The following is a 25,052-nucleotide window of genomic DNA, read 5'->3' as shown; positions in this document are numbered from 1 at the left end:
AATCAGGCCGATAACTCTGATTACGCAGCCACTGTCATTCCACGTTAAACAGTATAATGTTTACTCTCTTAAATGGAACTTATCATACTTGGCTGTTATTTACCCAGCATGCGACAAGTTCTGGGTAGGAACAGTTAAGGGACAGGGTGACCTTAACTCCACTTTTAGTAACAGCAGTTCAGAGCACAGTGGTTTTAGAAACTCAGAAATAGTGGTTTATATGTGTGTGTTTCAGTGAGATATCAGTTTGGCATTATTACTAATTATTTATATTAATCTCGCTGTATCTGCTCCTGTACTCATAATGACATACTTTTTAAACAAGGTCATCACCAGAGATCCATGTAACACATGTCCTTTGACAGCCAGTTGAATGGGTTAGTGTGTTAGAGTACTAATAGAGAACTAAACAATAGAGAACTGAAGAACCGATGAGTGTCTGACTCATTTAACACCGTCATCCAAAATCCCAAAAATCCAAAATTTTAATTACATTACTGGCTAAGTTGGACTCTTTAATGTCTTTCAATAAACTGACGTTATTTGTTATCAGATGATAAAATGGGGTTTCAGAAATATTTCAAAATAAAAGTAAACTACTAGATGCAGTGCCTCCATTTTAGATTAAAGTTGAAGGAGCTATGACTGTTTACTCTAAACAGCAGCTTTCACTCATGTATTACAGCCCTCAGTAGATTGGATATTGTGCGTAGCAGGGTTTAGAAACACACACACATTCCTCCACATGTTTCGTTTTAGAGAGTTTTCAAACTGTTTGGAAAAGCACCGCGAATTCACATGTACACTGATCAGGCACAACATCATGACCAGGAGAAGTGGATAATGCGATGCCCTGCTGGTAAACTTTTGGACCTGGTGTTTGTGTGGATGTGATTTAGACATGCACCGCCCACCTAGACCAGACCAGACACCTCCACCCCATAGCAATGACACTCCTTGATGGCAGCAGCCTGACATAAACACACACAAAAACGGTTTAGGAACAACTCAAAAGACGTTGGCCTGAACATTCACTTATCCCAAAGTGTTTGTGAGATGCACCGGAAAAAGTCTGACCCACAGAGGCCCCTCCCTTCAACCCACAGGACCCAACGCCCCCACTGACATCATGCTGTTGCCAGACACCACAGGACACTACGTCCATTCTCCGATGAGTCACAACTGTTTTGGAGGCACAAAGGAGACCTACACAATATTAGAATGTTATGCCTGATCGCTGTATATAACTTATCAAGACCCAAAGCATGATTCAAGGTTGACAGATTGCTTGGAAGGGGTTTTTTGTGCATGTATAAAGATTCACATGACTTGAGTTTTTCAGTAGGTAGCAGCATATCTTGGATATCGTGGTAAGATATGTGGTCATCTGAGTCTGTCTCTGTGCCATTTAGCCTGCAGCAGGAGCCAAAAAACCTCGGTGGCCGTGCTGACACCATTAACCTTCCTCTGTGATGGAGGTTACCTGCTGCTGCACTTCCACTGAGCTCGGACTAGCAGCAGGTGTGAAAGTTGATTAACTCCAGCTGCAGGCAGTTTTCTCTCTGACGTCCTCTCCCTTCGTATTTGGCTGGGTGTTGCTGTGGGACGTTCCCGTCTGTCTGTTTCCTTTCCTCTGTTCTTTCTCATGGCTTCATTTGATAATCCACTTGTAATTTTCCCTGGACTTGTCAAGCCATTAGCTCTCTGTTAATGTTTGCTGTGCTAAGTCAGTCCATCCCATTGTCTTATGTAAAAGGACTTGGTAGCAAACAATGTCGCTGTTTAGTACGACATATGATGTAGATGTGACACAGACTGGCAGGAATGACATTGGTCTGTTTTAACCTTCACTGTTCTTTGCTCTTAATTCAAATCAGTTTATCAAGAAAAGAAACGTGCAGGTGCAGATAAGAGATACACCAGTCTACGCATGGTCCGTGATAGCAGTGAGACTGCAGTTATGTGTGTGACCTGGCTAGGGGTGACATTGTTGCTACTTGAGTTAACACTTTACGCAGGCTGCCTAATTGAAATGTGCATGCGTGTGTCCAGAGGCGAGTGTGCGCATGTGCATATGAAAAAGGGGAGTTTCGGGTATAAAAGGCTTTTCCTGAAAATCTGTCTTGTTTCTGTGTGTGTGTGTGAGTGAGATACACGGTGTGCATTCGTGAAGCGGACGCTGACTGCCAAAATTCCGGGGGTGAAGAAGGATCGAGTGGTCTGGACCTCCATTGATTTAGGAGAGCAGTCCCCTGTCACACCTGCAACCATGAGTAAAAAGGTAGGGGACACAGTAGGTTAGGTGGTGACCAGAAAACTTTGTTCCTTGTGTAATATGTGCTTTAGTTAACTGGCATCGACTTTGTAATGGTGTGAACAATGCACCCATATGCCTTGAGGTTTTATAAGATTCAGCATCCCATGTGTATGTTTTTTTTTTTTTTTTTTCATTCTGCCCGCTTTTAGGATACGTACGACATGTTCGAGATGAATGGGGAGATGGACAAGAAGAAGAAAAAGATGAAAAAGAAGGAGAAACTGGAGGGCATGAAGAAGGAAATGGATATAGTGAGTCATGAGTTGCTTTTCATTTTTTAATTTATTTTCTTTTAAGAGCTATTGGCACTGTGACCAAGTAATTTCCCTTGTGGATCATTCAAGTCTAAGTTTAATTAACTTCTGCAAATGTTCTGAACCAGATCAAACTGACATTACTTGTTTTATGGATACAGAAGCCTGATTCTAGCTACTGAAGTTTAAACCTAGTTTCCACTGATCGCCTATGAATAAATCACCCTGATTCCCTCTTATCTGCCCTCCCGCAGGACGACCATGAGATTACATTTCAAGAGTTAGAAATGAGGTACACCACAAATGTCAACAAGGTAAGATATTTACTGTAGCTATATTTTGTTTGTTCTAACCATATCCCTTACATTGCAAGATAACATGGGTTTAATTGTCACCACAGTAACTTATTTCTTCTGTTTTCCTTTACCGACAGGGTCTGACCTCCACCTTTGCCGGTCAGGTCTTGGAGAGAGATGGTCCTAATGAGCTGAAGCCCCCGAAAGGAACTCCAGAGTACGTGAAGTTTGCCAGGCAGCTGGCTGGAGGCCTGCAGTGTCTGATGTGGGTCGCAGCCGTCATCTGCTTCATCGCCTTTGGAATTGAACTGGCAAGAGGGAACCTCACCAGCTTTGATGATGTAAGTCGGGTTTCAGTTGCTTTCCATTTTAGTGTAGTTTGTGTAAAAAAACTGACAGACTGTTTCTAGGGTTTATGTGGATTTTGAGCAGAAGAGACGTGAGGCGGGTAAAAGTAAAATGGTCCTGACTAGCTACTTGTTTGATGGAAGCATTTTCTCTCTTGCTCCAGCTGTACTTGGCCATCACCCTAATTGCTGTTGTCGTGGTAACTGGATGCTTTGGCTACTACCAAGAGTTCAAAAGTACCAACATCATTGCCAGCTTCAAGAATCTGGTGCCACAAGTAAGTTGCACATAAGCAGTGAACCAAGAGCAACGCTGTGTCATATCAGTGGTTTTGCTGGCAATCGGAGGCCTGACATTTGTCTCCCTCTTGTTTCTCTCCGTCTCTCGCCATGTGTTCCTCACTCAAAATAGCAAGCCATGGTGATACGCGATGGCCAGAAGAACCAGATCAACGCCAACCAACTCGTGGTGGGAGATTTGGTGGAGATCAAAGGAGGAGACAGAGTTCCTGCTGACATTCGGATCATCACCGCTCAGGGCTGCAAGGTAAAATACACACATCCTGCACGTATTGTACACAAAGTAATGTCAGTCAACCTTAAACCCACTGTCAAATCCTATGCTGAACAGCCACAACATTAAAACCACTGACAGAAGAAGTGAATAACATTGACCATCTGAAGTAAATGTTCTTCTGGGAAACGTTTGAACCTGGTGTTCATGTGGATGTTACTTAGACCTTGTACCACCCACCTAGACCAGACCAGGCACCCTCCATAACAATGACACTCCTTGATGGCAGCAGCCACCCTCAGGAGGATGCAGGCACACAAACAAAACAAAATGGTTTAGGAACATTCACTAGATCACAAACTGATAAAGTATCTATGGGAAGCACTGGAACAAGCCTGATCCCCTGATTATCTCAACTCATGGGAAGCAAAGGCAAAGGGCAGCTGGTCATAATGTTATGCCTGATCAGTGTAAATATCTAGTAATCATTTTTCGATATATTGTGTGCAGGTTGATAACTCATCACTGACTGGAGAGTCTGAACCACAAACCAGGAGTCCCGATTGTACTCATGAAAACCCACTGGAGACCAGAAACATTGCATTCTTTTCTACAACCTGTCTGGAAGGTACAGTTACCATGTTCATCATTTTGTGGGTAAAACTGAGTAAAATTACAACTTAATGCGTGAGCAGCTTGTGTGAATCGTGACAGTAACCGTTTCAGGGGCGATGGATGTAATAAATAAACTCCCCTCCTCTCCAGGTGTGGCCACTGGTATAATCATCAACACAGGCGACCGCACCATCATCGGTCGCATCGCCAGCTTGGCGAGCGGCGTCGGCAACGAGAAGACGCCCATTGCCATAGAAATTGAGCACTTTGTGGACATCATTGCCGGCCTCGCAATCTTTTTCGGGTTCACCTTCTTCGTGGTTGCCATGTTCATCGGTTATGCGTTCCTGGAAGCCATGATCTTCTTTATGGCTATTGTGGTGGCTTATGTGCCGGAGGGACTACTCGCTACAGTTACTGTAAGTTAAATGTCAGATTTCTGCCAGCTGTCAGTGCAAAAACATGTCCTGTGTATAAGTGATGAATGAATGTAGTTCATTGTGTTGGATAAATGTTAACATTCTTTTGTAGTGACATGTACCAGCTTGTCTCTCTCTCAACAGGTGTGTCTATCTCTGACTGCTAAACGACTTGCTAGGAAGAACTGTGTGGTGAAGAACTTGGAGGCCGTGGAAACGTTAGGTTAGTACGCTTGTATAGCAGACACATCCTGTTCCTGTTCAGGGACAGCTTATTAAATTATCTGGGGAAATTGGAGATTCATATTTATTTAACACCCTAATCGGTTTTGGCTTCCAAAGACAGCATTTAGATCATGAATATTGACAAATACAACTGCAACCAAAGCTGTAACTTTAAGTTTGTTCTCCAGCCCGCATGTATAGCATCAGTTTAACCCTTAACCTATGTGTGTTTAGGCTCCACATCAGTGATCTGTTCAGATAAGACGGGAACACTGACCCAGAACAGGATGACTGTGGCTCACCTTTGGTTTGACAACAAGATTCATGCTGCTGATACCACTGAAGATCAGTCTGGTATATATGCACTTTGATGAAAGCAGTTCATTTTTTTTAAATCATTCATTACTGTTGGCGCAAAACAACTTCTTTATTTATTTCAATCTGTGGTTCCCAGGTCAGAGTTTCGACCAGTCATCAGAAACGTGGCGCTCTCTGGCCAGAGTGGCATCTCTGTGCAACAGAGCAGTATTCAGACCTGACCAGGAAGGAATACCTATCCCTAAGGTGCATTCTCATTGAGCATACATTCGATACACCTGGAAGTCTTACACCTGGCTCAAGGTTTACAATAGATTTTCAGTGTAATTCATGTTCTTAAGTCTTTTTAACCACCTGAGAGGGGACATTAGGTTTTAGGTGTTATTGCAGCTTGTTCTGCTTCATTTAGACCCACTGTCCTTATTAGTAGACACTTTAGTCTGCCATCTAGTGGTAGCAAAGGTTAAAACGTATTTATTTATGCTTATTAATGTTTCTAGTTTGATATGATGTGCATATTTAACAAATTAGCAATTATAGCTAATTGGCAAGTACTCGTTTGAGGACACAGGGACTTGTTTGCAAATTTTGCTTTGCTCAGCCATGTTCAGGTATTTACATAAACAATTTTATTTTTTGTCACATTGTCATTGTCACACATTAGTCACTTCTTTACAGTGTAAATAATGTAATAATCCCAGTGGCCACATGTGAGGACATTGTTTCTTTCAAAAACTACTCATTTCTGTTCAAAGATGATGCTTGTTTTTATATGTTTTAGGTCCTACTGATTCCCTATACCACGGATAAATTAAAAACTCATACCAAATAAAAGCTCGGGTCTCAGGAGGTTAAATCCTTGTATGAAAATAATACATCACTGTCAATACCTCACACAGCGGCTCGTGGTGGGAGACGCATCTGAGACGGCGCTACTGAAGTTCACTGAGCTCACTATAGGCAACATCATAGACTACCGTAACCGCTTCAAGAAAGTGGTGGAAGTGCCCTTCAACTCTACCAACAAGTTCCAGGTGATAGGAAGCTCTCTATCATAAGTTTTTTCTTTTTTCATCTTAAGTTCACCCTCAGATGCACAGCTTCATCAATACACCCCCTGTCTGTCTCTCCAGCTGTCCATACATGAACTGGAGGATCCGTTGGACCTGCGCTACCTGCTGGTGATGAAGGGAGCCCCAGAGCGAATTCTAGAGCGCTGCTCCACTATTTTGATAAAAGGCCAGGAGCTACCTCTGGATGAGCAGTGGAAGGAATCTTTTCAGACGGCTTACATGGACCTGGGAGGACTGGGAGAACGAGTGCTGGGTGAGATAACATTGATATAGCCTTATGTTGCTGTAATTGAGATTTTTTTTTTTCTCCATACACTGAAAACACTCCAGACACTTTTGATAGTAATAATCAGATGTGTTCAAGCCATTTAGCTAATTACAAAATATGATATCTGATGTGGAGTATTACACCACCTGAGCTGTGACTTTCTAACAACCTTGTGCCACTTCCTGCCTCTCAGGTTTCTGCCACCTCTACCTCAATGAGAAAGAGTATCCACGTGGCTTTCAATTTGACGCCGATGAGATGAATTTCACCACGTCAGGATTGTGCTTCGCCGGTCTCATCGCCATGATTGACCCCCCAAGAGCCACCGTACCCGACGCCGTGATGAAATGCCGTACTGCTGGCATCAGGGTGAGTTCACATTGCGTCACACACCGCGAACACCTTGTTTGAGCTGGTTTTAGTTATATATGCATTTGTTATTATTGCAGAACTAATTCATGAATATGTCCCACTTTTGAAATTCAGGTTGTCATGGTGACCGGGGATCATCCAATCACAGCAAGAGCCATAGCGGCCAACGTTGGCATCATCTCAGAAGGCAGTGAAACAGTGGAGGACATCGCCCAGAGGAAACGCATACCTGTGGAACAAGTCAACAAGAGGTGACAGCTCCCACTGCAAATCATAGAGCAGATCTTTTGATTTGAGCCTAATGTTCGTCTGCGTGCATTTGTCTGTTGGTGTAAAACTCTTGTTTGTGCACAGGGACGCCCGCGCCTGTGTGATCAGTGGTGGTCAGCTCAAAGACATGACGAGCGAAGAGTTAGACGAGGCGCTGCGGAACCACCCGGAGATGGTGTTCGCGAGAACGTCCCCTCAGCAGAAACTCATTATTGTAGAGAGTTGTCAGCGTTTGGTAAATACACACTTTACTCCCAGTGTGTTATCATTATCGTATGATCTTTTTTAGGATAGATGCAATGTCTTACTCCAGCGTGGTCTCCTGTAAGGTTTGTGAAAGAGGAAGGAGGAGATTGTTATGGAAGACATGCAGATTTGTGAGCCATGTTTTCGTCTTCCATCGCCCCAGGGCTCCATCGTGGCTGTAACAGGCGACGGCGTGAACGACTCTCCCGCTCTGAAGAAGGCTGATATTGGCATCGCCATGGGGATCGCAGGTTCAGATGCGGCCAAGAACGCTGCCGACATGATCCTACTGGACGACAACTTCGCTTCTATTGTCACTGGAGTGGAGCAGGGTGAGACTTAACCCGGTGATGCTTCGACAACTTTAAATGCTATGTGCGATGAGTCATGTGCGCGTGTGTGTATCCGCAGGCCGTCTTATCTTTGACAACCTAAAGAAGTCCATTGCCTACACGCTGACCAAAAACATTCCTGAGCTGACTCCGTATTTGATCTACATCACCGTCAGCGTGCCTCTTCCTCTGGGCTGCATTACCATCCTCTTCATCGAACTGGCCACTGACATTGTGAGTAATTATCTCATCAGTAACAGTCCCCCAAGGAACCAAATAACGTAATTACAGTCATTATACTAGCAATTTGTTATCACAACAGGTGATAATTGTGTCTAATATTTGCTGGCATCGCCCACAGAGGGGCTTTATCATTTAAAACAGATAATTTGGTGATATTAATCGTTAATTAGCGGCATCAATATGCTCCTCACTCTAACATCTGCCGTTCAGTGATATGTTATTTATTCCTGCCTCTGCTGTAGTTCCCCTCTGTCTCTCTGGCTTATGAGAAAGCAGAGAGTGACATCATGCACCTGAAGCCCAGGAACCCACGGCGTGATCGCCTGGTAAACGAGCCCCTGGCTGCGTACTCATACTTCCAGATAGGTGAGAATTAAGCTTACTGCATTAACCTTGCTTCTTCAGTTTTGTATCTCTGCTTTTGTGAATACTTTCGTAGTCCACAAACTGCTGTGCAGTACCGCAGATAAGGCGATAACTGCTCTGCAGTCAGGACATTTCTAGAGAAGGCTGAGCTACATATTCTCTGAAGACAGTCGATGCGCTCGATTGAAATACTTTCATAAATTTAGCATCTGATGCTGACCCACTTTCCTGTATCTGTTTTTAGGGGCCATTCAGTCTTTTGCAGGTTTTACAGATTACTTCACAGCCATGGCGCAGGAGGGCTGGTTTCCACTCCTGTGTGTCGGCCTGCGGTCTCAGTGGGAAGACGTCCATCTTCAAGACTTACAAGATAGTTATGGACAAGAATGGGTTAGTCTGTGGGAACGACTGTTTCTAATTTAGCCTCTACAAGCTAAAACCTGCAGAAAGAATATTTTAGAGGTCGAATAACCCCTCCCTTGTTTCCTCTCCTCTGCCTGCAGACCTTCAGTCAGAGGTTGTACCAGGAATACACGTGCTACACTGTGTTCTTCGTCAGTATAGAGATCTGTCAGATCTCAGATGTGCTGATCAGGAAAACCCGACGTCTCTCAGTGTTCCAGCAGGGCTTCTTCAGGTCAGCAAAGACGCTGTCCCTAATCCGTGCAGCACAGTGTCTTTAACGGGTTAAAGATATAGTAGTGACATTGATTACTGGGTAATTCTATTATATGAAAATGAGCAACACTCAGCTGCAACGTTTGCACAGATTAGAAAGAACAGGAAAGCTATCATACTAAACTTGAGCATTCACACCAGAGTCAGGAAAATGGCAAAATAAAAATAACCACATTTGAGCTTGTTTTTTGGAACTCAACTGATTACACAGACCTTATTTAACACCAGATTTGATCAGAACTTTGGCCAAATAACTATTTTTATTTCCATCAGCAATGAGTTAGATTTTGGTTCTGTTCTTGGAAAACCCCAGGCTGAGAAAAATCCCACAGACATCAGGGACAAGGGACACATTTATTAAGTCGGACACTTTCAAACTTTAATGCTGTGATGGGAGGTCCGGCTCTTTTCACAGACTGAGCTCTTTTGGCCTGTCTCCCTGAGAAGAGCCGACTCATACGGCTCCCCAACGGCTCTTCATTTCTCTGAATCAGAAAAACGTTATTTATGTTATAAGATTCTATCTAAATCATGCATTTTCGAAAAAGGGCAGTGGTTTTTGTTTATCCGTTCATTTTATATGGAAACTCTTCAAACAGGCCTAATCTGCTTTTAATTGTAACAAGCATCTGTTTGTTTGTTTTTTGTTGGTGTTTGTGTTGTGTGTAGGAACCGTGTCCTGGTGACTGCTATAGTTTTCCAGCTCCTTCTTGGTAACCTGCTTTGTTACTGCCCTGGGATGCCTAATATCTTCAATTTCATGCCTATCAGGTAAAAGCACACAGTCTCATCCCCATGGTCTGCATCTCCAAACAGAAGCTTAGAATGGATTTGAAAGTAAAAGGTAAAATCTGTAGCTCGGTCCATTAACACACTTCTGGTATTTTCCTTTCAGAGTCCAGTGGTGGTTTGTTCCTCTTCCATACGGTATTTTAATCTTTGTCTACGACGAGATCAGAAAGTTAGGAGTAAGAAGATATCCAGGAAGTAAGTGAACCATAAATGACCCTTTCTTTCTAAACTTTTAACATCTACTGTTTAAATCATCATCATTAACGTCTGTACATCAAGTCAGCCTTCATTAACCAATCACTTGTAATCTCCCAGGTTGGTGGGATCAGGAATTATACTACTGAGACCAGGGAGCCTCTTCCATTCACGCATTCATCCACATGTCACAAGCAGACTGCTGCAAAACCAAAAGATTTCACCTACTTCAACTTTCATCTGTATGTTGTGTTCCACATTTTTGACTGAGGCTGAATTGTGCTCAAACAAATAAAGATGTTTATGACCACCAATAGCCACAGATCATTAATGTGATAAAGGTTGTATGTTGTTGAGTTTTTTGCACTTGATCTTTGCTGGAATATTGTGGAAATCGTATATATGCAGATTTGATTTAACACTGAACATGTGATTCACTCCAGGTGAAGGTTTAACATGTAGAGGTTTCGCAATTTATTTGATACACAAATGTACAGAGTGTGCAATAAGACTCTTCACAGAGTGTTTTGATTGCTTCAGAAGAATAAATAAATAATAATCTGCACATGAACAAGTGGAACAAGGTCAACGACTGCATTATTAAATGAAACGAAAGTTATTTTTAACAGTGGCTGAACTCACAACCAGGAAAAGGGTGTAAAAGGAATGCAGCATATTTTTAGCAACAAGAAGGTAAGAAAACATACAAGGCTCACATGCAGAATAAACATGAAAACACCAGAAAATGGTATTTATTACTTTTCATCAATAAAAATGACTTAAATCTCTAAGGCATTTTGATTTTGAACTACTTTTCACATAACGTTTGAAGGGATTTTTACTCCTGAAAGAATTCAGTTACCACAGAAATATTGTTACAAATGTGAAAATGTCTATGGACCTACAGACACTTCGTCCTCTTGTCACCCTGAATACTTGACAGAATTATGTTTCTGTCACAATCGAGCAAATTCCCAAATGGAAAACCTTAGTCAGGTCTTGTCTTCGTACTCACGAGTACCTCCTTTCCTTCTTCTGCCCTTGTGCTCCAGCCCCCTCTTGCCTCACCTCTTTTCATTCCCCTGCTTCCTCCGTCTCTGCTTCCTGCTGGACGTTCCAGATGGCAATCTTGCCGTCACGTCGTGCGGAGCCGCTCATGACGTAGCGATCCTCGGCAGAGCAGAGTGTCTGGATGCTGTCTGAATGGGCCTGCAGCTCCTTTGCCACTGTGTGTCTCTCTGGGTCCACCACCACCACCTGGCTTCTCAGCTGACCGTCACACTGACCACCAACGCTGCTCCATCCACGGCAGCCCGCCCAGATCTGAGGCCATCAGAGGCCATCGAGGAAAGTTCACAAGAAGCAGAGGAACAGGAGTAAACAGCACATGTCTCCATTCTCCTGTTTACAGTAATATACACTGATCAGGTATAACATTATGACCACCTTCCTATTATTTGTAGGTCTCCCTGTGCCTGCCCTCCCCGTAAAGCTGTGGCTGATCAGAGTACATCGTAGCATATAAAGGCTACAATAGACAGTGATTAATCTCCAGATGATATCCTTCATATGTTCACTGGTTAAACCATGATGTAATTATGTAATGTAATTATCAAAATAGTGCTAATTTTTTTTAGTCGGCCATCTAATTAATTAACTGACTGCGCTGCAGCTCCAAGAAAAAAGAAATTCCAGTAAAATTGTACAAATCTTCCATAAGACACACTGTGAACATCAAGGACAAACAGAAACTATAAAGAGAACTTGACAGTGTCACATGATCATGACGTGGTATCATAGCTCACCTGATCTTTGACCCGAATCATGCAGGTGACTCCTGAACTGCTTGGCAGCGCGATCCTTTTGTAAGGGCGTCTGAGGTTCTCTATGTGCCACAGGCACAACTCTGACGATTCTGCACAGCCTGTCCACAACTGCCCCCGCTGGAGAAAACACACAAACAAGTAAAAACATATATGACTGTCTCCTTCACGGACTGACTTACTACACTGCGAGACCGAATGGCCTCTGTCGTTGAAGGCTCAGCTGAGGGGTTTGTCAGGTCACCTCTGGGATGACGATGAAGCAGCTGAAGACGCTGGGCATGTCCCGGAGGCCGTCAGGAAGCTCTAGCCTTCTGTGCGGTGTCCCAGTTTTTTTCAGTTCCACAATGCTGTCACCACAGCCTGCACAAACATGCAAACGTCTGTCAAAGAAGTAATCATCAGGACTGTTTCGTTGCTGTTGGACAGGCACAGTGAGAAATGTAGACGCTGTTGGTTTCATTAACCTCCTGAGACCATGCGTCCTCATATGGGGACATGAAGTTTTAGATGTTATTGCAGCTTGTTCTGCTTCATTTAAACCCGTTGCTCGTCTTGTTGGAGGACACTTTAGTCTGCCATCTAGTGGTAGCAAAAATGAATACATTAGTCGGTAAAAAAAAGTAATTCTACAGACAATCATAGGACAAAACTGGACGAGGAACAACACTCCATCAAATTCTACGGTTAAAACCTATTTATTTATGCTTATTAACGTTTCTAGTTCGACCCGCAAATTTAACAAATTATATTAGTAGCAACAAGCTACAACCTCGCTAATTAGCAAGTACTCAGGTATTAAAATAAACTGTTTTATATTTTGTCACACATTGGTGAAAATAAATAATGAAATAATCCCAGTGTCCACATATGAGGACATTGTTTTTTCAAAAACTACTACTTCCTGTTCAAAGGTGATGCTTAGTTTTTATACGTCTTAGGTCCTACTGGTCCCAAATAACTCAGGTCTCAGGAGGTTAAGTCCCAGGAATAAAGGTTTTACAGATACACATCATGTATCTCTTTATCATACACTTCACATGACACCGTGACTGCAACTGTAAAGGTGGAATGAAAAACCACATTAAAGTGTTGACAGAAAATCCCAGACAGGTGGCAGCAAAAGTTCAGTGAAGCACAAGAAGGGAATTGTTATTAGCCAGAGATTGATAATGATTTGAAATCAAAAACAGTCAGTGTGTACTTACAGCACCACAGATAGCCATCGTGAATCTGTATGGAGCACAGACGGCTACATTTAAGGTGGGACTGTCGCTTCACTTTAAGACTAGAGGAGTCCCATTGGAGGATTGTGCCGTCACAGCTGCAGGAGTACGTCTGCTGACTGGGAACGAGAGAAAACTGCTTTTCACCTCAGCGTCACAAGACACCTTTAAATTTAGTGTGAACTGCAGATTATCCTGTCTCTACCTGTTGTGTTGGTCTCTGGTGTCCGCTGAGAGGCCGGTCACTTCATGCCTGTGTTCAGTCAGCTGTTTGTTGCAGGACATGCTGCAAGTGTCGATGATGTAGATGACAGAGTCCTGAGAGCCGACCCACACCTGCCCCTGGACTAATCCCATCATGCAGTTCTACACAGAAGATGTTATGATGTCAGTCTCACTTCCCTCACAAAAGTGTAACACTCAAATACACTGAAGTTGTAAGTGCAATTTATTGTACGTCAGTAAATAGACAACCCAGAACTGAGAGCTACTACAGGTGTGGGATCACAAAATGTTGAGATACTAATCATTTAATCGCTCAGTCGCGTATTTTCCACTCATTGTTGTTTTCCATCAAACTTTGGTGTAACATTACCCACAATGCAACACAATCAACACTGTATATATGTAGTGTTTCTACAAGACCTGCGAACAGATGTGTAAAATTACTCCCAGCAATCGAGTGCGGCACGTCTGCTCTCACCAGTTGCGACTCTCCCAGCTGAATGCAGTCCTGCAGCATGGACCAGCTAGCAGCATCAAACACAACCACCTTCCCCCCACTGAGAGCCACCCACAGCTTTGGCGTCGTCTCACTCTCCGACTTACTGCAAGTCAACTGACCTAAAATGAGAGAGATGAGGACAAAAGGAGATGTTGAAACACACTGTTCAGTGAGGCCATTGTAAATAACAGCATAAGCACTTGAATGAATGATGAAACATCTTCAGGAAAACTTAAAAAAACCCAGTAGGCCATTGTTTTATTTATCTCACAGTAAACTGGACTTCACCCTTCATTCTGGTGTTTATGCCTAGTATCAGTGTTGTTTATGTGCTCTGTTAAATTCTTTGAACCCAGTTCTCTTCAAACCTGATCAGTAGCTTGAAGAAGCATTAGTTTTCAGTCACACTGTGAACAAATAAGGGCTCTGTCATCCTGCCTATTAATACACCGAACAACAAGACTAATCAGACCGTGAGGATAAGATTTACTGGAACATCTGCTCCCACGCAAACAAAGCGCACACAAAGGGAGAGTAAAGCAAATCTGAGTCACATGACAATCTCTCCTCACTTAACAATGTCAACAGTCATTAAAATTCAGCACATAAGTGGATTACCTCTCTATTTTTCCTGGTTTAAAAACTGTGACGGTCTGTTATAATTGAGATATCCTGCGTGAAACTCACGGTCATACATGGACGATTCCTAGCATGACGAGAAGTTTAAAGAGACACACAGCTAATACCTGGAGTGTATAGCAGCACATGCACAGCCTGAGGTTCAGCCAGGTCCAGTGACGGGTTGATCTTGTGTTTAAGAGTCTCTGAGGTAGTTTTGGGAACGATCATAGGCACTGGGCAGAAACAAACACAATGAATGCATTAATTTTAAAGGTGGAGACAGGTATCAAGAGAAAGACAAAGAAAGTAAAATGAAACAATTAGTTACTAAGTGTTTGCTAACAGAAAATTAGTCAGTTAAGTCATTTATTATGTTTTATGAAAGCCAAATATTCTCTAGGTCTGGCTTCTCAACAGTGAGGGACTGGTGCACGTCTTTGCATAATAAAACCGACGATCGTCTTTGACTTTGGACTGTTGTTTGCACAACAGCAAATTTGCATCTATAAAAATGACAATGCACGGAAAGAATCAAAGTTAATCTAAGTGAATCATCAGTGAGATTCGTTACTAATCTACAAATGCTAAAAGGGAACTTTTTCATTTTAAAAGTCTAAAATAACATGATGCTATTTTTTTTATTGGAGACAGGAGCGAGGCCAGACCTTCGTGTTTGATCTTATCAAAGTAAGCCAGCTTTGACGCAGCAGTGATGGACCTGGGATGGCAGCTCACGACAGCATCCATTAAGAGGACATTGGTCAGAGCCTGAGTCATGTACTGAGGATCCTACAGAGACATAGAAAATGTTACTGAATCATTAACACAGCTACAAATAATACATTACACGCAGTATATTATATACAGTATTAAATTGGACATAGACCACACAAGCCCATTGAAGAAGTAACAGTGTGGTCACAGTTGATACCCTTCAGCAGATTAATTCGCACCTTATGTTGACCTGCCAGCTTCCGTCCAGCCCACATCTCTCTAACCACAAGGTTCCAGAGCTCAGTCTCTGTCTTCAAGTTGGCCTCGAAAGCCTCAGGCCTGTCGGAGGTCAGGATACGAAGGGAAGGAACGCGAACAAGTAGAAAAGGGGCTAAGGCAATCTTCACCTCCTGCAAAAAGAAGGGAGAGTTATACATCAAGTTAAACGAGTGCAGAAAACATGATACTGAGAAAAGGAGCGACGACACTCCACCTGTATGTCTCTGAACTTTGCGATTTCCACAAGGCCGGGACGACCCTCGGTGAGCAAAAACAGACGTTTCTGCGTCATGGCAATTTTACCAACACCATGGGAGGTCTTCACGCATGACGACAACTTGTAGACACATTCACTATTGTCAAGATAGTCAATGACTTCAGAGGGCTGGTTCACGTCTTGTGCTTCGGCCTCTCTGGTCTTCCAGAAGGTGTAGAAGTCTCTGAAGAGCTCAGGGTCCACGTGCTCTGGCTGGCCTGGGACAACAAGCATGTGCAAGAAGGAGCAAAAAGAAAAATAGATTTAAAAGAAACACGAGAAAAAAAAAAACAAGTAAGAACTGAGAAACTGCAAAAACAAAAACAAAAAACAAGAACCAAAGTTAGTTCCACATTCGGTGTCAAATATCTCAGAATAACATGTGTTGTCTCACTAAGAAAGTTCACATGGATCAACCAAGGATTGTGAACAATCATAAAGCATTCATTTTAATGTTTCCTCCATCTATCTGTGCACGATTAACTTTAACATCAGATAAAAATCTAGATAAAGGTGAGTAAAAAAAATATGTTGAAGGAAAAAACAGGAAAAAGAACTCTTCATGTTACAGACAAGGATTGGGAAGTCACGTCTGTGTCTAACATGTCAGCTCATACCACATATAAAAAGGACCTAGAAAAAAGTCTTTGTCTGTACCAGTGATTGACCTCGATCAGACGTTGTAACGTTGTGGCGAGGTTCCTAATATTGTGTAAGTATTGTGCCTCATTGGAGAATAGACATTGGCCTTCTGAGGGTTGTCCAGTGGTGTCTGGCAACAGAATATTGTGGATCATCCCACAGATACTTGATCGGTTTGGGATCTAGTGAATTTGGAGGCCAGGTCAACACCTTGTGCTTTTCTGCATATTTTTTTGAGTTGTTCCTAAAATGTTTTTGCTATGGGGTGGGGGTGCCTGGTCTGGTCTAAGTGACATCCACATGAATGCCAGATCCAAAAGTTGCAGAAGAGCAGAACGCTGAATTGTCACAAGATGATCTGAGGGGCAGACTTACCGTCAGTGAGAGCATAAAATAAGCGGCGTATGGTTGCCACATCTTTAACGATCCCGCACTCTTGAACGCAGCGCACAAACTCATCCTGATCCAGATTTTCGCGGGGAAGTTTAAACTTCTTGACGTGGTCGTTAGGCTGCACCAGAGGCTTCTCGTTATCTGTCTTTACCTAATGAAAAAAAAAAAAGAAAGCCTGAGGCGCTAAAAACATACGCACTGATGTCCAACTGGCACTTCTCCCGGAGCGGTGACAGTCAGAGCCGACAGACCTTGAGGATGAGTCTCCTGAGTTCAGGACGCCTGTGGGCTTGCTGTGTCTCATCTCGGTGCAGTGAGTCGACGAGCCACGTCACCAAGTGCGTGGGGAAGATTGCGGTGTCTGTCTTGTAGAGGCTCTGGAAATCGCTCAAAGCATCGAGCCGCCGAGAACACAACATGTTGATGAACCCACGCAGGTAATAGTATCTGAAAAAGGACGAAGGCTTTATTCAAGTGTCTGCAGTCAGAACGAGCAACCAGAAAAGTTTGAGGGTAGATGTACAATATATACAATATAAAGTAAGGAATAAAGTTGGTTGTAAAAGTTGGAAGTGGAGTGTAGAGACAGAATACCTGGCCAGAAGCGTAGAGTTGTCTTTTTGCACAGAGAAAATAGCTTTTCCGAGTTGCTGGATGAGCTCACTGTAATAATTTTGGACGGAGTGGAAGGACAGAGATGCTGGGAAGTCTGGGAGTTTGAACACCGTCACAGGCCCAGGAGACGCTTTCAGTGCTGGAGTTTAAATAGAAGCAGAGAGAGATGACAATATGATGGAAAGAAGAGTAGACGGAAAGAAAAGAATGGAAAACAGAACATGATATTCAATTTGTTCCATTGTCTGTATCTTGACAGTGTGCGGCTCCATGAATAAATCAGTGTCTCACCAGCGTCAGACGTGATGATCCTGGTGAGACTATTGTTTCTTATGATGCTGATAGTCTGGTCGTCGCCCAAGTTAGGGAGGCTCATCCCGAGTCTCATGCTCAGCCTGACCTCTGTGGTGGAGCTCTTTCTCCTGACTTGAATCTCCTGCATGGTGGGTCTGCGTGGGATGTCAACCGTGGCCTTCATTCTACAGGACATGTGACAGAAACAATGGAGGGCTGTTCACTTCAAAAAGGTCGTCCATTGTTTTCCTAAAACATATTACCGTCTGTGTATGCAGCGTGATCCGACATGCATTTGTGTTTACGCTATCTATGAGATAAATTGCACTCATTTTTACGCAGATGTGTCACACTGTACTGCATTTTATGGATATTATCGGCTGCTGTGAGGCTCATGAGACAGACTTAACAACGTACTTCTGTATCTCAGAACGAGTGCTCAGCTCCATTCGGGCAAAGTTATCCATTTTCCTGTTGAGGCGATCCTTGAGGAAGAAATGGAAGATGTGCGTGTCCAACACCTGCAACCCAGCCGTGAAAATATGTAAAGAATAACAGCGGATCCCATATTCCATTGTCATCCTATCATGAAAAACTTGTCGTAGCATGTTCGTGTTTACGTTCTTGTAGAAGTGTTGCTCGGCTGGCTCTCTGGTTTTGAGGAATTCTTCACTGTGAAACACTCGATGTTCATAGTTCAGATGGCTGCTAACGTCCCTGTAACACACACACACACACACACACACACACACACACACACACACACACACAAAATGTCTTAAAACATGAAAGTAAACATACATAGGACTAACATTAACGTGAATGTCGGGACACACAAAACCTGAATATGTTGACAACTAGTTCCAGTGTAATCCTCTGGATGTCGTGGTTGAGGTTGCGTTGCCACGCTCTCCTCTGTGCCCGGTGTTCATTGATGTCGGAGCAGTTTGCATGGCGACACTGATCCAAGTCAAAATGGACCCGAAGGGACTGACACCTGCAGAACAGGTATAAAGTGCATACAAAAAACTGATCCATCTCCACGACTTACTTCTCCCGTCATAATGTTGTGGCTGATCAGTGTATATTATTCTTGGCTCACCTCTGTGTGAAGCACTCTGCAGCAGCTGGAGGGATGTCGGGAAGGTCAACTGTATCGGAGGAAGACGTGGAGACACTTCCATTATCGATATTAATCATGATCAGATCATCTGTTTCCTGAGGGACAAAAAAAAAAAAAAGATTTGTCTGGTCCTTAAAGCATCTGCGTTTATTACGCCGAACAACTGACAACCAGAATAAAACAGAACTGCTAACAGGATTTGACCACTGAAAAGAGGAAGGCTGGCCAAAGATGTAATTCCTGTTTCCTGTACTAGAACATTTAATGTGTAAGGATATGTACTTACAACAGCAACCTCTTCATAATGGCTGAGATGGCAGCCCATGAGAAAGGCTGTGGGAGCCATCAGGAAGTCCAGCATGCCTCTGGCCAGGACAGGAACATAAGGATGCTTCCACGACAGAGGCTGGAACAGGATGTAATAAAAAGACATATTACGGATTAAATGATTAAAGAAAATCTAAGGCTTACAGAAGTATTATAGAAGGCTCCACAACCGAACTAAGGGAAAAACTAAGGGAAAACATAATTCAATCCGAGAGAAAATCATTTTACAGACCTGCAGAAAAAGCAACAAGCACTCTGCCACCAGTGTGAGTCTGGCCCAGTCATCGGAAAATAACACAATCCGCTGTTCCTGCAGGAGAAAAGACAGAGTCTACAGAGACAAGGACAGACGGACGGACAGACAGAGACACTGGAGTTAAGGAGAGCGTGATTAACACAAACACAAAATGTGTGTGTTGTACCCGAAGCAGCTCCTGAGGCCTGAAGCACAGGAAAGGAAGATGGAGGTCTAAATCTATAGCTGGGTGGTCCTTGTCTTCTCCAGAGGGTAACATGATGGTCAGAGGACGTAACGTAAACATCTGGAAAATGCAGAAGACACAGAGTTATCTCAGTAGAAAGCTGTGGAAACGGCTGCACTGACGTGGTGGACTGGCTACATAGGCTCAGGTTTACTCTGGGCGACAGATTTGAATGTTCAGTGCGGTAAAAGAAATTGTCTAAAATAACAACTGTCCAAGTCTTCATGTTGTAACCCGTGCATGCTCACACACACACACCACATGTAGTTGTCCAGGAGGTGGAATGGGAACAACAGTCAGTTTGGCTACAAACTCCTTCACTCTCTCCTCCATGTCTGACAACCGACACGTTCTCAGCTGAATTAAAAGACTTAAACAGAGAGAAAGAGACGGAGAGAATGACATGCAACAAATGGCACAAGAAGAATAAATTAATAATACATAATAATACAATTCCATTATTATTTTTTAAGAAATGTTGCAAACATGGTAGAACATGTTTCACACGTGAGCTGTTACAAACAAACACCATGTGGTCATGTTTGTCTCACCATGACAGGCAGTCTTTGAGGGCAGTGAAATAAGGATACTTGGATATGACGCAGAAGCTATAAGCACAGAAGAGTTTGGAAAACTTGGAGGACACGACTCCATTCTCGTAGGAAGACGACATGTCCTGCAGAAACACAGACAGTTAAAGAGTGATTAAAGTCTTGTTGGATAAACGTTACAGTAAAACACAGAAATGCTATTCATTGGCACAAGTTTATCTAAAATATCTTCTTACTGGGTGTGACAGGTTAAAAGAGCACACTGGGACTTAGGTTATCTCTGTGCGTTGTGCTATGTACCGGTATCGGACGGCAACACTGCATTACTACTCCGTGCGTCTTCTTCCCGAAGACGTTGGTGAAAACCAGGAAGTGGAACTGTTCGTCTGTCTGTTCGCTGGTTATTTGCAGACCACCTGGTTGGACAATGCAAATAAAAGGACCTACAGTTACAGGGTGTATTGTAGCTACTGTAATTATGACTTTCATGACACAATATTAATATTCACATCAAGCACTGAACGTAAATGGTATACATAGTTGGACGAGAGGGAGGAGCTTGGGAGGAGAGAGGGGCGGGGGAACCCAATCGTTTATTCTAGTAATCTGAAGTGTGTTTTATTATTGTATCTTTTTGCAAATGTGTGTGTACATGGTGCAGCAATCCAACTACCAGGGAAGCAGAGCTGAGGTAAAGCACTGAGGTCAATGTCTTCAGGTACACTGACATCTTCAGTTTCTCCTCTTCCCACTGCTGCACCTCCACCTTCACCGAAAGCAGACAGATGGAAAGAGGTCAGATTCATTTTCTCTAGCTCTGTAAATGATACTGGGCAGTGTAGACGTGTTCAGGTCTGTGTGTGTCACACCTTGGCTGGGTGTAGCTGCAGCTGAAGCGCATTGTTCCCTCTTCTTCCTGTGAAACCGCCGCTTCCCACATGACCTCACGAAGGGAGGCAACAGGACATGAAGCACCTCCGGCTCCAGCGACAAGTGTTCTCGAGCTGCATCGCTGTTGACGGCCTGAGTGAGACACAGTCATATATTCCGCGTACCTTTCTGGGGTTCAGTTGAGAGTGCCTATGAGTAAATGTGTTGCTATTTGTTGTGACATTAAATTAAATCAAGTTCCCTGTTATCTGGAATATTTAGTTTTGGGAGCCAAAATAAAAATGCAAAGGGACTGCAAACAACAATCTTTCATACTGTGTTTTAGTGCATGTGGAGGGCAGTTACCTTCCTCGAGACTTCCTGGAGTTTGTCACTAGATGCCCCGACCACCACGCAGGCTTCCAGCAGGGCAGGGAGCAGACAGTCAGCCATCACTGGTTAGCTGGAGAGAAGAAAAACATGAGGCAGAGGTTAAAGATACACGCTGAGAGGAACAGATAATAGGAAAAATATACGACTAGAGTTGCACTGATCCGTGTGTCAATAAGGCAGACAGTTGTTTAAATGTATCTATGTGAAAACTTGATCTCGGAGTCACCACATGACGAGACGTTGTTCCAGCTCATTATCAGAGCTGCTGTTATTGTCAACAACACGAAGACAGAGACGCTGATGAGAACGTCTCAAGCCCAGTCAGACAGTTATTTTTGGCCACAGCGAGACTGAACATAGAACCTGGCTCTAAGCGATTTTTTTTCTTCTTTTTTTTACGATTGTCCATCATAGTACATCAGCGATTATGTGGTGCAAATAGCTGCTGCAAAGTGCCATATACAGAGCAAAAAGAAATACACAAAACAATTTCTTATTGTTATAGGTCTTTTTTGTTGGTGTGCTTTACCAATGTTACATGTATTTTTTCACATGTATTTTCTTTTTAGGAAGAATAGACATGTAACATATCAACTAATGGGGATCCCGTTAATAAATCTAATAAATCTAACAAATCTAATAACTTCCTACTCTGAGTGGCAATGTTTGCTCTCTATGGTTAGAGTTTATCAATGATAACTGATAAAATCTAATTTGCTAATAAAAGATAGAAAAGAAAATCCACTGAACAACTCGTCTGTAGAGGGCGAGAGAAAAGCATCCCTTGTTGCTCCCAGATCAATACACAATGCCTTTAAAACATGCCGGGCTATGGTTTTCTTGCTACAAATGTCTCCTGCTAAAAAATGATCCTCAAATTTACTTTTTATAGCGCTCGGTTAAATCGTGATGGAAACTTAGATTCCTGCCCATTTTAGGCCACCTCAGTATTCAGGTATACACCGATCAGTCAAAACATTAAAAACACTGACAGGAGAAGTGATTGTCACTGACCATCTTGTGACAATACAATGTTCTGCTGGCATTCATGTGGACATACACCATCGGCCTAGACCGGACCAGGCACTCCCACCCCATAGCAAAAAAAACAACAACAAAAAAACACTACGGACACCCTCAGAAGACCCATGTCCATTCTCTGATGAGTCACAGCTGTTTTGGAGGCACAAGGGAAACATACATAATATCAGGAAGGTGGTCATAATGTTATGCCTGATGTAGATGTTGGACGGTCCTTTGAGGATACAGAGGGAACCAGAGCTTCTACAAAGGCACAGTCACAAATGGTGTCACATTTTCATTGTTGTCTTTGCAGATCCAACACCTCTGAATGGAAGAAGAATATTACACATATTTTGGAGAATGCACAACTTTACTACAACATTGTGTTGCCCCCTTGTTGAGCAATATCAAAGGAACCACACCATCAACAAAATGTAGTATATAGTTATCATCTGAGGTCAAATACAGTTGCAAAGCAAATGTTTACTTAACCACGCAGAAGGTGATTTTTTCCTCTGCATCAAGAAAATATGCACAGCCTGGAACCTTCTGTAGCACACTGTGTACACTGATCACTGCCACGTCTGGAACAAAATACTGTTGACGTTTAAAGTTTGATCCCCGCGCCTTGTTCCATATGAGCGACGTTTAGCTGCATGGAGAAAATGTAAGCATGAAACATGACGATACTCAACATTTCACCATTTTCCTGCAGCCGGCCATTGGTCGATTTATTCTCGCTATAATCTGCTGCTCGTTCCTTACGGCTTAGTCATCACAGCGAGAAGCAAATGATTTTTAATCACATTCCCCTGATGCTCCAGAGAGCCGGGCCTGTTCTTGGAAAATTAGGCTCATGTGTGCAGAGGAGGACGGACACAAGCACATAAAAAAAAAAAAAAAAAAAAAAGACGAAGAGAACTACTCATAAGTAGGACAGAGATTCCAGATTTTCTTAGGATCAGTGCTACTTCAAAGCGGTCACATTTTATTTTAAAAAAAATAAAAAATCCCCCAATAGTTTAAATAGAAATGTCCAATATAACCGAACAAAAATCTCGTTATAGCAGCACACCACATACAAACTGCTTCTGTCCCACAATTACTGGGAGCAAGGACATGACATGATCCTTATTATGCAGTGTACAGTACAGTCATATGACTATGCAAGACAGGACAAACTCCAGATCACTCCAAGCAATAAGGACAGTCCTGTAGAGGCAATATTTAGGCTAGTGTCACGTCTGATTATTTCATAACTAAATCAGTTACATTCAAATTTATATTTTTAACAATATTATTAATCAAATTAAAAAAAAAAAAATTTTTTTTTTTTTTGCTGCACATTCACTGTTCAGTCATTTATCATTTAATCAGAGCAACATCGTTGTCTTTTCATTTTCTTCTTTCAATATTAGTATGTGGGTAATAACCCTAAAGTCTTTTTAACATAATTATCAATAGTATTATCATTACCTATTATAAGCTGGCACAAAATATCACTATGTCCTTACTATATGCTGTAACGGGACAACATGGGGTAAATAAAAGAACTATCTTATTCTATTGTTTTATCAAAAGTCGCTCAGGCGCGACTCTAAATTCGAAAGAAACATATAACTCGAAGGTAAAAGTTTGTCCGAGTTGACTTTAGGGGTTACTAACCTCCTCGCACTCTTCTGCGGGCCTCCCTTTCCCACCTCCTTCAAGGTCAAGGCACCGGTCCCGAGATCAGCACACGCCAAGTGCTCACAAACCCCTGCACCGCTGAAGGGAAAACATTGATCCCAGACAGCTCTCATCTTCACTGTCAGTCCGCCGCTTCCTGTTTCTCTTTGTGGAGTTTCAAACCAACGGTTCAAACATGCGCACTGGTACTTTGAGGAAGCGCAACGCAGGGAGTCATATAATAGTAAGAGCTTCCGAGATGTTGCATTATTAACTTGTGCCTTAATCAGGTTCCACGACGACTTACACGAGCAAAATTATTTCAAATTAATTGCAAACATGTTTTAAAAACTTTCAATATTCGTATTCGTGTCATGATTTACTGGTATTTCTGCTATTTGAACAATTGCATTTTTTTATTATTTAAAATATTAGCATAGCCAATTAATAATAATAGTGTTTTAAGTATTATCATTATTATTGTTTTATTCATCATTAATTATTTAACATTATTTTATTTCATTTAAATGATTTAATAAAAACGTTTTTAATGATTTTGTTTGGTTTGATCCTGTTGTAGTAACTCGTCGTGTCCTGCAGATGGCGATGGTTGACTAATTGAGCATAATGTACCTTGACTCCTCCAAGTAGACTCCAAGAGAAGGGAACAGCTCAGTTATCAGTCTCTGTCAAATTAGCAATAACTAAAAACAATATTGGAATATTTTCATTGTCAAAAAGAAAAGTTTCATTATAAACTGAACAAACTACAGAGACAAACTTCTACATTTGATCTTGATATTACTGATTGGCAGAAATTTGTATTTGGGAATAGGATTCAGGAGATATAGATATTCTTGTATTTGATATTTTTAGTTCAACAATGAA

The 25,052-nt window shown here is 42.4% G+C and overlaps 2 protein-coding genes across 4 annotated transcripts; one reads left to right on the top strand and one right to left on the bottom strand.

Moving 5' to 3' along the window:
- Positions 1-1,553: 1,553 nt before the first annotated feature.
- LOC125016364 (potassium-transporting ATPase alpha chain 1) lies at positions 1,554-10,450 on the top strand. Its single transcript, XM_047598821.1, has 24 exons — positions 1,554-2,281; positions 2,467-2,568; positions 2,826-2,885; positions 3,005-3,208; positions 3,379-3,492; positions 3,627-3,761; positions 4,239-4,356; positions 4,494-4,762; positions 4,907-4,985; positions 5,222-5,341; positions 5,442-5,551; positions 6,205-6,339; positions 6,439-6,631; positions 6,840-7,015; positions 7,133-7,269; positions 7,373-7,523; positions 7,698-7,866; positions 7,946-8,100; positions 8,352-8,475; positions 8,720-8,865; positions 8,979-9,112; positions 9,823-9,924; positions 10,049-10,140; positions 10,261-10,450. The coding sequence occupies exons 1-24, from the start codon at positions 2,270-2,272 to the stop codon at positions 10,287-10,289; spliced, it is 3,066 nt and encodes a 1,021-aa protein (XP_047454777.1). The 5' UTR covers positions 1,554-2,269; the 3' UTR covers positions 10,290-10,450.
- A 134-nt stretch (positions 10,451-10,584) lies between these two features.
- LOC125016363 (DENN domain-containing protein 3-like) lies at positions 10,585-24,316 on the bottom strand. Of its 3 annotated transcripts, none has more exons than XM_047598818.1 (28): positions 24,162-24,316; positions 21,447-21,543; positions 21,080-21,233; positions 20,884-20,976; positions 20,511-20,626; positions 20,211-20,335; positions 19,918-20,029; positions 19,600-19,719; positions 19,410-19,508; positions 19,137-19,256; positions 18,830-18,945; positions 18,569-18,724; positions 18,348-18,444; positions 18,145-18,248; positions 17,725-17,912; positions 17,413-17,572; positions 17,070-17,265; positions 16,801-16,969; positions 15,742-16,001; positions 15,488-15,658; positions 15,200-15,323; positions 14,660-14,767; positions 13,893-14,032; positions 13,395-13,555; positions 13,172-13,308; positions 12,208-12,326; positions 11,946-12,083; positions 10,585-11,463 (listed from the first exon to the last, which is right to left on the bottom strand). In XM_047598818.1, exons 2-28 carry the CDS (start codon positions 21,531-21,533, stop codon positions 11,215-11,217), a joined length of 3,819 nt encoding a protein of 1,272 aa, XP_047454774.1. In that variant the 5' UTR covers positions 21,534-21,543; positions 24,162-24,316; the 3' UTR covers positions 10,585-11,214. The 3 variants fall into 3 exon arrangements, with proteins under 3 accessions (XP_047454774.1, XP_047454776.1, XP_047454775.1); XM_047598819.1 differs by having other exon boundaries at positions 11,405-11,541; XM_047598820.1 differs by lacking the exons at positions 20,884-20,976; positions 21,080-21,233; positions 21,447-21,543; positions 24,162-24,316 and having other exon boundaries at positions 20,447-20,623.
- Between the last annotated feature and the right edge of the window lie 736 nt (positions 24,317-25,052).

The sequence above is a fragment of the Mugil cephalus genome, chromosome 11, assembly GCF_022458985.1.
Source record: "Mugil cephalus isolate CIBA_MC_2020 chromosome 11, CIBA_Mcephalus_1.1, whole genome shotgun sequence".
Taxonomy (NCBI): Eukaryota; Metazoa; Chordata; class Actinopteri; order Mugiliformes; family Mugilidae; genus Mugil; species Mugil cephalus.
Note: the sequence above shows the minus strand (reverse complement) of the source record. Positions and strands in the feature narration are given on the sequence as shown.